Source organism: Eucalyptus grandis, chromosome 9 (genome assembly GCF_016545825.1).
Source record: "Eucalyptus grandis isolate ANBG69807.140 chromosome 9, ASM1654582v1, whole genome shotgun sequence".
Taxonomy (NCBI): Eukaryota; Viridiplantae; Streptophyta; class Magnoliopsida; order Myrtales; family Myrtaceae; genus Eucalyptus; species Eucalyptus grandis.
This window is the reverse complement of record NC_052620.1, coordinates 18,553,424-18,566,626: the sequence shown is the minus strand read 5'-3', so window position 1 is coordinate 18,566,626 and position 13,203 is coordinate 18,553,424. Positions and strand designations below refer to the sequence as shown.

Genomic DNA, 13,203 nt, shown 5'->3' with positions numbered 1-13,203 from the left:
CAGACGACAAAGAAGGATGAAGTAGGACTTTTTCCACCTTGAAAGCAGAAACAACGCAAATTACACCGCAAACGGGTTGAAATTTGAGTCGAAAGCCATTCAGCAGGAAGTGATGAATGATGGAGAACAGCAAAGAAGTAGTTCAGCTCATGCTCTGAACTGTCGATGAATCTGAAACCTTGAGTCTAATCAAATCTATTGAAATCCTTCAAAGGAAATAACAATAGGACGTCTCATAGCTATAAAAGCCATCCAGCATCATTACCAAAAACAATTACGGAGCAGGACATCCATGGTGCAATCTGTGAAACGAGCGTTTATTCAAGGTCTGCAACTAAGGGGCGTGCAATATCTCTCACATTTGGACATATTTGCCCTCTATCGTACAATAAACAATTATATGCTTACACGTTATGATAGCAACAACTATCATTATATCAGATGCTTCAACAAGGGCTTTAAAACGATTGGTACATGCACACTTCTTTCTCAGATAAATAGAATTCAAATCTGAAAACTACTCAGAAACACGTTGAATATACTGCACAATAAAATTCATCTGGCTTCATCAATCTTCATCTGGGAGAAAACTCCACTCATGGACGTCTCTGAACTATCCGCCCATTCTTTGCCCACGCCCTCTTCCTCGACCAAGTCTGTGCTGAATGATGGGAGCTTCCTCACGTCTGAAAGAGTCAATAACGATGAACCATCGGTCACACTGTCGTTGTACATCTCTCTTTTCACCGCAGTTTGCTGAAGCTGCAAGGCGTATTCCAAGTCCCAGAGTACATCGCCCATGCTTGGTCTCTCTTCGTCCTCTTCTTGCAAGCATTTCTCAGCAACCTCCCCATATTTTCTCAGCGAGTTCGGATTGATCTGACCAGCAATAAGAGGGTCCACTATTTGCTCGATGATTCCATTCTGGATGCATGCGATGCCCCATTCAGCCAAGTTCGCCTGGTCTCTGGGAAGCGAAGGGTCTATAGCAGGCCTTGCGCATAGCACCTCGAGAAGAACCACTCCAAACGAGTACACATCTGATTTTTCTGTCAGCTGCTGGGTCTTGAAGTACTCTGGATCGAGGTACCCAAAAGTGCCCTTGACCCCTGTACTCACATGGGTTTGGCTTTGATCCAGTGGGCCTGACTTGGACAGACCAAAGTCAGCAACCTTCGCAACATAATTCTCATCAAGCAAAATGTTGGTGGACTTGATGTCCCGGTGAATAATTCCTCCGGCTGCGCCTTTGTGGAGGTAATTCAAGCCCCGGGCCGCTCCGATGCAGATCTGGAGCCTTTGCTTCCAAGGTAAGCATGGGAAATCGGAATTGTACAGGTGATCATTTAAGCTCCCCTTCTCCATAAACTCGTAAACAAGTATCATCTCGGACCGTTCAGCACAATACCCAATTAAGGATACGAGGTGGCGATGGCGGATTTTGGACAAAACGGTGATCTCTGTTTGGAACTCAGAGAACCCTTGTCCCGACCCTGGCTCGCTCCGTTTCACAGCAACTTTGGTGCCGTCCCTGAGAGTTCCTCTATAGACATTGCCGAATCCACCCTTGCCAATCAAAAGTTTGCCATCGAAGTTGTTGGTGGCGAAATGGATTTCAGCAAGGGGTACTTTCAGTCCTAGATGAAGATTAGGAACAGCAGAGCCGGGAGTACTTTGCTCAGTCAGTTCACTGTGCGAACTGCCTCCTCCGATTGCAGGCAATGGCGACCAAGCCCAAGTTTCAGTTCTCTTCGGCTTTCTATACTTGCATATGAAGATCGCAGCAGAAACACATATGAGCACGATGCTTCCAGAAACTAGCCCAATTATGAGGCCAACGTGCTTATTCTGGTTATCAACCTCTGAATGCGCAAAATCCAAGTCCCACGACCCTATTATCTCCATTATCTCCAGGCCATTGAGATAGGCTTGCTGAGATGGTGTGTCTGAGGCATTAAGGAGGCCTATGCTGATGTTCACTAGCCCTGAGCTGCCCGGCTGAACCACAAAATCATAATGAAAAGGAACATAGGACTGACGAAACCCATTTACACTGTATGGGTCGATGTACTCAGTGAAATTCCCATTAATATAAAGATTGAAGTGCACCATGTTGAGAGACAGGCTAATGATGTCACAGAAATGAGCCGGACCAAGTGCGAGGCGTTTGCGCTCACCTTGAAATTCCAGGTGGTGTTGGGGTATAATCCCCAAGCAGATTCGTTCATCACCTTAGCAGTCCGGTAAACGCGTTCCGATGCTAAGTATTTGTCTAGATCATCCTGGTAATTAAGAACACTCCCATAGCTAGGGCTATTTTGTGCAGCGTTTGGGACATGAATGTAATTACTATCAGGAACCCAACTTCTCCACAAAGGATCATCGCCCAGAGCTACTTCATCGCCTCCGACATTAATAAGGTAAACCGTGCGCAAAACCTGGGAGGAAATTCTGCTATAGTTGCTGCTATTAATCGCCAAAGTGCCCACACTCGGAGCAGAACCAGGAATGAATCTATCAGGCACAAGGAACACTTCAAGGGCATTGATAAATGCAAAAGATGACCCTCGAGGACGAAAATAGAGTACGAACTTAGTAGTATTTATGGTAAGCAAGAACTCCTCCACCACAAGAGAGCCGTTACTACTGGGCACTTGGAAATTGCTGAGAAGCGTGAGCCCATCTACAGAGACATCGAACACGGCCTCGGAGAGATTGCTTGTGGAAGCGAAAGGGAAAAAGTGGAGTCGCACGATGTGAGTACCTCTATCCATTCCCTCAAGAGCGTATTGCGACGAAGGGTTTCTGAAGATTCTTGCCGTGTTGTAAATAGGTAAGACGCTCGAGAATTGGCTGCTGGATTGGGCGGAGGTACTCTGTTTTGTGAAGGAGATGGAGTCAGAACCCGTGTCACGGACAAAGACCCTGTTGGAATAGTTCTGGCTGTTGCTTGATCCACAATTGATGAAGTAACTGGTCTGAGTTGTGTAGGCTGAGGAAAGAGTGAGAAGAAGAAGTGGGTACTGAATAGAGACGAAGAAGAGAATGAAGGTAGGGGCGTGGACTCCATGGATGTGAAGCTTTGCCATCGAGCTGGTGATTGGCCCGTGAATTGTGATCAAGTAGTTTCAGTCGTGTTGACTTGAGATTGACTATCAGGCATAGGAAGATGGGCAGGAAGAAGATTCTCAGCTGGAGATGAGTGGCCCATTTGGGAGGGGATGGATTTGCTTCTGCAAAGACCATTTTGACTCCCAAACGGAGCACTGTTTTAGTCATAATGCTGAGGACGATTTGGACCTTCTCATCCAACTCAACTTTCCGCGAATGGGGCACGAGCACACGAGATAGAAAGTTAAAGATGGATGTCCCTTCGCTCAACTTTTCGTGAGTAGCAAGCCGGAGGAGACGGTCGCCCGAAAGTCAATGTTGATTCTGTGCTGAAAATATTAGATAAATCGGTGACGCCTCACTTTTGTCCAAAATTCAAATCCTCCTTGGCTTTTTCTATTTTATTTAAAAAAAGCATCCCTCCATTTTCATCTTTATTTTTATAAAAAGCGTCATCATTCGTCCTTGGTCGACTTGGCGATGGATTTTGCTCACTTGATGCCATGCCAACATTGTTGAAAATTGAGCCGTGGCCTGCGTTGTGCGGGACTCCTCCGGCACTCTGTTAGATGGATTCTCGAAGAATATTTGGGCGGAATCAAGCGCACAAGCTGAAAGCCTAGCAGTCCTCGAAGCCCTAAATTTTATGAAAGAGAGAGACTTCTGTGAAGCCATCTTGGAAACTGACAGCAAAAGCGTGATCTCCAGCTTGAAGCACGAACGGGAAACTCAAGTTAACGCACGTGGGGCAGCGAGGATGTGTCGTCTTCTTCTCCAGCAGATGCCGCGTGTGGGCCTCGCGTTTTGTCCTCGCTCAGCAAACCAGGTAGCGGACTGGGCCGCACGAAATCAACGTCTGAAGTCCCTTCCTCCGAATTGGTGGGCCTCGCCTCCTTCAAGCCTTTGGGCTCTTTTACGTTTCGACGCCCCGGTAGCGGGCCAAAGCGGGTTTCCGCCTATATGATAAATAAAGTTCATCCTTTTGACAAAAAAAAAAAAAAAAAACATTGTTGAAAATGTTCTAACCTTGATTTTTGTTATTCAAATCCAATAAAAGACTACAAATAACTATTGAGAAAACTTCCTAATGAATTTTCAAGTTGATAAAACTATCCATATAAATGTCTTGAAGTATTCTTGATTTAGGGAAACACTCTCGAAAGAGAAGTCTATAACAATTTCGATCCTATTTCGACTCAATTCTAAGTTATTTTGAATTTAATAAGCTAGTTAGTGGATATTATCAAGATTTTATGTGAATATCATAAAACATATTCAAACTTAAAGATTATAAGCTGAATATCATCATACTGTGTAATTTACTTCAAGGGAAATGGATTCAGACTTTATATTGAAGTTCAACTAGTGTTCTATTTCAAACTGAACATTCTACGCCGAACTTAATTGTGATCTCGCAATTCTCTGCGTCCTCTCTGCCGATAGTGGCCTCTTCTCTCGCCGACGGTGAGTTTCCTTTTCTCCTTCCTGCGATCGCTCCTTTTTCGTTCCAGACTTCGATTCTGCCTTCGCAATGGATATTGCTACATTCTACCCACCGGATTGATCATTTCATTTTCTCTTCTCAACCAAAAACAACAAAAAGAATGAACAAATTGCTTCCTCAAACCCTAACTTGTCATAACCCAGATCTATCGGTAAATGCTCATGTAATCTACAGAGCTCCCTTCATTCCCTATAAATCCATCCTCTGAACCAAAATCCACCCATCTTCGGAACCCCACCTTGTTGTCAACGAAAACCCTCTCTCTAGAAAGTCCTGCTGGAGCGATGGAGGGCAGCTATGAAAACCAGCTCCGCTTGTTGACCCTCTGTAAACGCATGGGAGATCTCTGGGCTGCGGATGATATTACGGAGTTGAATAATCACATCCCTGAGGCAAACCAAACGGCTGGTGAGCATCTATTATATGGCAAATTGTTTTCGAAGCCAAATGTTAACTTTCCAGCATTCTGGGCTACAATAAAAAAGGCATGGAAGGTAGAAGAAGTCAGATGCGAGGTGATAGAACAGGGTTTATTTGTTTTCATATTCAAATCGGAGATAGATAAGAAGAGAGTATTCCAAACAGGCCCTTGGTCTTTTGCCAGTAATTTGCTAGTCTTACAAGAAGGAGACCCTGCCGTTCCCGAGCATTGTTATGAATTCAAATCCTGCTTGTTCTGGGTGCACTTGATAGGGCTTCCATGGGCTGCAATGTCGGAGCCGTGTATTAGCAAGATTGCTGGAAAATTGGGAGAGGTAGAGGATGTTAGAATTGATGCTCGGAACAATGATTCTCGAAAGATAGGCAAAGCAAAAGTGAAGCTGAATCTAATGCAACCCCTTAGAACTAGCACAATCATTCACGTGGGAGATCGAAACTGGTGGATTGACTTTAAATACGAGAGACTCCCACACTTTTGCTATTCTTGTGGTTATATAGGCCACTATGCTAACTATTGTCCGACATATCCCTATGAAGAATCTGGACTTCCACAGGACAAACCAGGCCGCTATGGTTCTTGGTTAAAGGCAGAGGTGAAAACTCTTAGCCCTTGCTGGAAAACCTTCTATGGTGACGTCGATTTTACCTTGATAGAAGATGAAATGGTTCCCGAAACCCCTGTTATTCCCTCTTGTGATGTATCAAACAGGAAAAGTCCATGTGATGAGAGTCAAGCCCTTGTGCTTTATCAACCTGAGACAAAAACAACACCAGAAGAAACAGATTCAGCAGAGCTTATTGCACAAAAGAAAGGGAAAAGAACACAGCAGCCTCCAGATTTTCTAAAGACATATCAGATACAGGATGAGGGTGTAGCGACACAGGGGGTAGTGAAACTTGGTCCAACAAAACCAACACCCAAGAAATTGAAACGGTTTGCTCCCTACGAGAAGAGGGCTTCACTGACAGCTCTAGTGGATTTGGACCAACTTATGGAAACACCAATTCAAATATGGGAAGGTGAATCTGTAGGGGCTTTGGTGGCTAGCCCTAATAAGCCACCAAAGGAGCCATGAAAATGTTAAGTTGGAACTGTCAAGGTCTAGGCTCTCCCTTGACAGTCCAGCACCTACGAGCCTTAGTGGCTCGTGAGAGACCTAATCGGTGTTCCTTATGGAGACAAAGAATCAATACCGATGGTGGAAAATATCAAAAAAGACTAAGATTTACTTCTATGTTTGCTATTAACCCTATCGGCTTTGCGGGAGGACTAGTAATCTTATGGGATGAGTCGGTGCATATATCTATCGAGTATAGCTGCCACGAGATGATTGAAATTTCATGCACAGATGCTGAAAATGGAACTAAAATGAAGATTTCGATGCTGCACGCGTCAACAAATTTCCAAGAAAGAGTCTCTCTTTGGAACTTTCTTAGAGAAAGAAATGGAAACACTTCACAACCTTGGCTATGCATAGGAGACTTCAATGAGGTTTTATACCATTGGGAGAAGGTGCGTCGAAAATCAGTGGAGAGATTTCGAATGACAGCCTTTCGAGAATTTGTTGATTCATGTTCGTTAATAGACATTGAAAGTAAGGGGTGTGCATTCACGTGGACTAATAAAAGGGAAGGAGAGGAATTAGTCAAGAAAAGACTTGATCGGGTATTTTGCAACCTAGAATGGCGGATCCTATTTCCAAATGCTGAAGCTTTTGTCTATCCAAAGCAATAGGTTTCGATCATGGTCCTCTAATGCTTTGTTTAAATTCAGTAGTACCGAAAAGACAGAAATTATTCAGATTTGAACCTTACTGGGTAGATCATCCTGAGTGTGCAGCTGTAGTAGATCAGGCTTGGAAGACAGTACATGGGCAGCATAAAAACTTGGTAAGGAAAACAAAGCAAGTAACTCAAGATTTGAGAAAGTGGAGCAGAAGATCCTTTAGAAATGCATCCAAACAGATTGGTGAGCTCAGAAACCAGCTTATCCAGATAATGAACAGAGCAGACTGCATAAATATGGGAGAGGAATACAATAATTTAACTGAGAAAATTGGCGCATTATGGCGCCAAGAAGAAATGTATTGGGGCATTAGATCTAGAATTAATTGGCTGAAGTGGGGTGATCGGAACTCAAAATTCTTCCATGCAACAACCATTCAGAGACGACAAAGAAACAAAATCAGCATGCTCAAACTTGATGAGAATGTGTGGAGCCGCGAGCCTCGAGTTATCAAACAACACATCACAGCCTACTATAAGAATCTATACCAGTCTGTGGGGTACCAACACTATCAGCCAGTCTTAGAGCAATGTCCTAGCATGGTAACCGAGGAAATGAATGAGGCACTCATAAGACCAGCCACAAAGGAAGAAGTGCAGCAGGCTGTTTTTCAAATGGGGGCAACTAAAGCCCCAGGACCGGATGGTTTAAGTGGCCTATTCTACCAAAGTCAATGGCATATCATTCATGAAGACATATTTCAACTTGTAAATTCTTTTTTCAGAGAATGAACCTTTGATCCAGAACTAAACCTAACCCATATTACACTCATCCCCAAGGTGGCAAACCCTGAAAGAATATCAGAATTCAGGCCTATCAGCCTGTGCAACTTCAGCTATAAAATTATCACAAAGGTCATGGCGAATCGACTCAAACCTTGGCTCCATCTCATTATTTCTCCTGAACAAAGCGCTTTTGTTAGCAATCGACAGATACAAGATAACATCTTTATAGTCCAAGAAGTTATCCATCAGCTACGAGTTAGAAAAGGCGAAGGAAATTCCAGGCTGTGCTGAAACTGGATATGCAGAAAGCATATGATAGAGTCGAGTGGGACTTTCTATGTGATTGCATGAAGAAGATGGGTTTCGGTGATAGATGGGTGCAGCTGATTAGATTTTGCATTTCCTTAGCCCAATTTCAAATTTTAAGCAATGGTGAAGCAGGGGAAACCTTTAGCCCATCAAGAGGTATACGACAAGGCGATCTCGCTCTCACCTTATCTGTTCATACTTTTGGCCAATGTCCTCTCCCACATGGTGAAAAATGCTGTCAGTGATGGTAGCCTAAAAGGTATTAAATTAAACCCTCACTGCCCCACTCTTTCTCATTTATTCTTCGCGGATGATGCTATTTTCTTTATGGATGGAACACTTAGAGAAGCTCAGAATCTTGCAAACTTACTGAATTGCTATTGCTTTGCGACGGGCCAGTCAGTTAATCGTAACAAATCTGGGGTATTCTTTGGGGAAAGCTGTCCACAGGTTTTAAAAGGAAACATAGCATCGGAATTGAGGGTTCCTATCTTAGAAAAGACTGGAAAATACTTGGGGATACCATCCGATTAGGGTCCAACAAAAAAACAGATGTTCAATTGGATCATAGCACGGGTGGATAGAAAACTGGAGGGCTGGAAGGAGCAGTTAATTTCAAAGGCGGGGAAAGAAGTACTAATAAAAATGGTTGTTCAGGCTCTTCCCCAATATGCCATGAATATATTCAAAATACCCCTATCCATTTGTAAAGCGATTGAAAGGAAAATTTCAGATTTCTGGTGGCGAAAGAATGCAGCACAGAGAGGTGTTCACTGGAAGAGTTGGGATGTCTTAAAGATGAGAAATGACCAGGGTGGCTTGGGATTCAGAGATTTAATGGAACTAAACAGGGCAATGCTGGGAAAACAAGCCTGGAGACTCCATCAAACTCCAGAAGCCTTATGGAGCAGAATGTTTAAAGGACTCTACTTCCCTAATGGTAGCCTATGGACTGCTACAAAGGGTGCCAGACCATCATGGGGTTGGCAAAGCCTTCTACTTGGCCGCGATGCTCTTGAACCTGATTTGAAATGGGAGATTGGGGATGGCAAATCTATAAACTTAAGAGAAGATTGTTGGCTCATGTCGCAAAATTGGAGGACCGGCGAATCAAAACGACCCAAAGTTAGTTGCAGATATTATCGAGCCACACTCGCGCACATGGAAAAATCAACTCATCAATGAGCTTTTTGACAGCAACATTTTAGAGGAGATCCAGCAAACGACACTTAGCATAAACACCAGACCTGACCACTTAATATGGATAGGGCATCACTCGGGGAACTACAAAATCAAACATGGATATCACAGACTATGAGCAGCAACCATAACAAACAAAGAGAATCAGGCATCATCTTCTTTTCAAGTCCCCAACAGACTATGGAAGGAAATATGGCACATACATACTAATCCCGTAATCGGCACTTCATGTGGAGCTTATGTACCGAAGGTCTTCCTACCGAGACTCAACCCGTGCCGGAGGAAAATCTTACCCGAGCCTACTTGCCCTTTCTGCTGCGAGCATCCGGAGTCCTCCGAGCACCTATTTATCCTGTGCCAGTGGACAAACGCAATATGGCTGAACTTTAGTGACCAAATCAACACATCCCCGGCATCAGTTACAAGAATAGATCAGTGGGTATGTAACTACCTCTTCTCCGGCATCTCAGCAAGTCAAAAGGCGACCTTCGCGACCATTTTGTGGTACATATGGAAAGCACGAAACGGCCTGATCTTTCAAGGAAGGAAAACAGAACGAAACAAGATAATCGTGAAGCTCGCCTAGCTCAAGAACTTTTCGAGAAGTGGCAACCACAAAAGACAGTGCTTACCTCGGAAAGACACTCGTGGGTACCTCCAGATCCGGGAGCGTGGAAGATCAACGTGGATTGCTCATGGCAGGAGAGCCGATCAGAGGGATCCATCGCCGGTCTTTGTAGAGGAGCTGATGGGGTGTGCACTGCTGGTTTTGTGCAGAAAATCCGTGCTCAATCGGCTCACATGGCCGAAACCCTAGCTATCAGGCGTTCGCTCGAGTGGTTGAAGGAGAAGAGAGCTGTTCTGACATAATCACTTTCACCCGCACGAACTGAAGCCATCTTTTACGTATCTAGCGACCGCTCCTTGGCCGTTCGCCGGTTCCGGGCTGCATGAAACTCCATGGGCCTCGCGGCCCTTTGTACCGGACTGCCGACAATTCTGGGCCAGATGAAGGATGTTTGCTTGCAATTTGAACCGCGCGAGTCCAACCGAGCCGCGGACTAGGTCGCAAAATCACACAGCTCCGGTTCCTTGCCGGGTAATTGGGTTACTAATCCCCCGCACGAACTCTTTCTTATCTTATGTGTTGATTTTCCTACTATTTGTAATCCACCGACTTAGTATCAATCAAAGCGTTTTCACTTCGACCAAAAAAAAAAAAAAAACTAGTGTTCTATTTCATACACATGTTCCAAACGTATATTATGACTAGTGATTTGGCTCAAATTTCACACTTAAAAAAACTTGATTGACTCTTAATCATAAAGATTGTTTTGCAAACCAATGTTGTAATGCAAAACACTTTAATTAATTGGCAATCAATCTTGAAGACAAGTTCTTTCTTTGAACGGAGACATCTATTTTTGAAAACCAAAACTTTGATTGTATGTGTGGCCAGAATCAATAGATAAATTGGATAGATTTGATAGAATCACCTATTCATCTCCTTTTAGATGCTACTTGCTAGCTCCAACAATAGCATCTCGTAAAAACATAATTTGTAAGTATTCTCCCATGACAACCCGTAGCAGCCATGACCACAGCTCAAAAGCTTGAGCACTGGTTGCGGCCATGAGTTTGAGATCAGCCGGCTTTAGATAGCGGCCATGGCAACCAGCCACTTGAGTTCTTGCATGGCCGTGAGACCAAAGGTTGACTAGCCATGGCAACGGTGAGCCCCGGTCTCAAGCTTGAGCGACCACAAGCCGCGGGCTTCGAGTAGGAGTGACCATGGCTACCTCGGTGAAAACACACGTCACGGATTAACCTCACTCCCCTTTCATCAACAAATCTTTTGCAATATTTCTTCTTCATGGTCTCTCTCTCAATTAATTCTAATTAGAAATCTAGCGACCCCCATCAACAAAGGTTGACCGCAAAAGAAGATATTTGAGGAGAACTAGCGTGGAACAAATTAAGAAGTACAAGAACAATTTTGAATAAGAATAAAAAAGTAGAGTTATAGTTATTAATTTTGGTCAAAAGTAAAAGGACCATTGTTAACACTTAACTTTTAACCAATGCATCATCAAAGTTAAAAATGTGAGATAAGGATTTTTTATCGTAACAGAGTCTATTTCTCGAGTCAAAAGTGTCATTTTTAGTTTTATTTTCTTTGACCAGCCATTTGTAAACAATTTCTTACTTATTTATAATGAAAACCCAAAAAGTCAAAGAGTTAACTTTTGAATTGATGTTTTAGTCAACTCTTTGATGAAAAGTCAATTTCTAGTTAAAATTTGGCTTTTTTTGCACAAAAAGATCCCAATTAGTCTTAACATCACTTTGGCAACAAAAATTTTGAAAATTAAAATTAAAATTTTTTATTATAAAATCAACATTTTAATGAATCAGCTCTTTAACAAAAAAAAAAATTGAAAAATATAAACACCCACAATTCATCTTATTTTAGCTTTGATTTAACTTTGACATTGAAAATTCTATGAAAATCAATTAATAACCTCATTTTTCTAATTTTTTTATTTTAAGTTCCAAATCGACAAAAAATAAAAGTACTTTCATTTTATTCATATTTTGGCTTAGTTTCATTTATGATATTTAATCTAGAGGCTATTTTGAAATCACTCTCATGATCATTTCAGTGATTTAGCATGTTGGGATAAAATTTAACATTTTTAGCCTAATTGATTCTTCTCGGATTGCGTGCTAGCATTTCCATTCAACTCATTTTCTTAAATTGAATCCAAATCCATGATCAATTTTGCCAAAGCCACTTGGGAAATCTCTAATTTGATGGATTTAGCTTAGTTGAACTTAAGAAATCCAAGCTAATAAGCTTCAATTAGTGCAATTCCAGTTGACCCATTTTAAAAATAAAGTTTAATTTGATAGATTGAGGTTTAATTTCAACATTGGCCCTCAATTTAATTGGCATAAAGGTTGTACCTTCATTTTAGTGTCAATTTGGATGCAATAAGCCATCACGAATGTGTGTAATTGAACTATATCTCGTTACATTAATTGGATTCAATTTCAATCAATTTGCGTTTTGAGATAGAAAATTGCACAAATTGTGCTAATTGGAATAGAAATTCTAATTTCGTACACCCATTGAGTATATTCATGATTTTCAACGTTATAAAGGTATTAAACCAATTGGAACTAATTGAGATGCTTTTACAAGATTTAATTGGTTTAATTTCATCGAAATTAGATAATTTCTTTTCAAACTAGCTCATTTCTTCTCCTAATTGAACAAAGATTCTTTGCAATTAAGTCCCTAGACTAAGTTGCACAAGAAAAGACCAAGAATCGATTGAATTGGTCGAAATTAGTTTGGACTGGTGCGATCGACTTGATTGGCCTTCGTCGGAAAACGGCCAAACTAGCCATTTTCTGGTGAACCTTCAATGGCCAACCGCCATCACTAGCAAACCCAAGGTCTAGTCGATCTTCCCTCACCTCATTGCATGTTATTACAAATTTGCCCCTAGTGAAATTACAAAATTGCCGTGAGATTTGTGAATTACAAAAACGCCCCTGATTAGCCTTTAATCCCAAAATTGATCATGATTATCCATTGAGAGTTCATCGTAGATATTCAAATTGACATGTGCATATTATTGACCAATCGTAAGTAAACTTAATGGCTAAGTAAGTTGGTTAAACTAGGAAGATAAGATCCTAATCCTAAATTGATCCAAGAGCTAGGATATGATCTTACAATGAGGTATAAAGCCCATTTTCCCTCCAAAATTGAGGGACTTTCATATTTAGATTCTCTCTCTCTACCCCTCCCCCGATCGCCATTTCTTGGCCTCCCTCTTTGCCGTGCCGATCATCGCTTGCCAGAGCCCCTATCGGCGATGCGCTTGCACCTCTAATCACCACCACCTTCTCGTGAGTCTCACCGTCACTGTCCATGTTGGGAATAACATATTCCCTAAACCAATCCGATACTAAATCGAACCCCTAAAACGAATGCGGAAGACGAGCCTGAGAATAACATGTATCACCGATCAAAGATACATCACGGAATTGAGCGTACCTTATTGTTCACAAATTAAACACCAATGCTGAAGTTCAAGGAAGAATCTTGATCCCGT

The 13,203-nt window shown here is 42.2% G+C and overlaps 2 protein-coding genes and 2 long non-coding RNA genes across 5 annotated transcripts in view; all 4 read right to left on the bottom strand.

Annotated features, from left to right (window-relative positions):
• Positions 1–340: 340 nt before the first annotated feature.
• LOC104418495 (probable receptor-like protein kinase At2g23200) overlaps positions 341–13,203 on the bottom strand; it is a 29,439-nt gene continuing 16,576 nt past the window's right edge. The window contains exon 2 of the mRNA XM_039301714.1: positions 341–2,004. Coding sequence (XP_039157648.1) covers positions 556–2,004 — 1,449 coding nt within the window. The 3' untranslated portion in view covers positions 341–555. The remainder of the gene's footprint in view (positions 2,005–13,203) is intronic.
• On the bottom strand, positions 1,995–3,146 carry LOC104420354 (probable receptor-like protein kinase At2g23200). The gene has a single exon (XM_039301715.1). The coding sequence runs from the start codon at positions 3,087–3,089 to the stop codon at positions 2,049–2,051; it is 1,041 nt and encodes a 346-aa protein (XP_039157649.1). The 5' UTR covers positions 3,090–3,146; the 3' UTR covers positions 1,995–2,048.
• On the bottom strand, positions 4,666–6,946 carry LOC108960132. Of its 2 annotated transcripts, none has more exons than XR_005546519.1 (4): positions 6,867–6,946; positions 5,703–5,809; positions 5,237–5,353; positions 4,666–5,002 (listed from the first exon to the last, which is right to left on the bottom strand). It is a non-coding gene; the product is annotated as an uncharacterized LOC108960132 (long non-coding RNA). The 2 variants fall into 2 exon arrangements; XR_005546518.1 differs by having other exon boundaries at positions 6,872–6,946.
• On the bottom strand, positions 9,365–9,965 carry LOC120288203. Its single transcript, XR_005546517.1, has 3 exons — positions 9,709–9,965; positions 9,528–9,605; positions 9,365–9,428 (listed from the first exon to the last, which is right to left on the bottom strand). It is a non-coding gene; the product is annotated as an uncharacterized LOC120288203 (long non-coding RNA).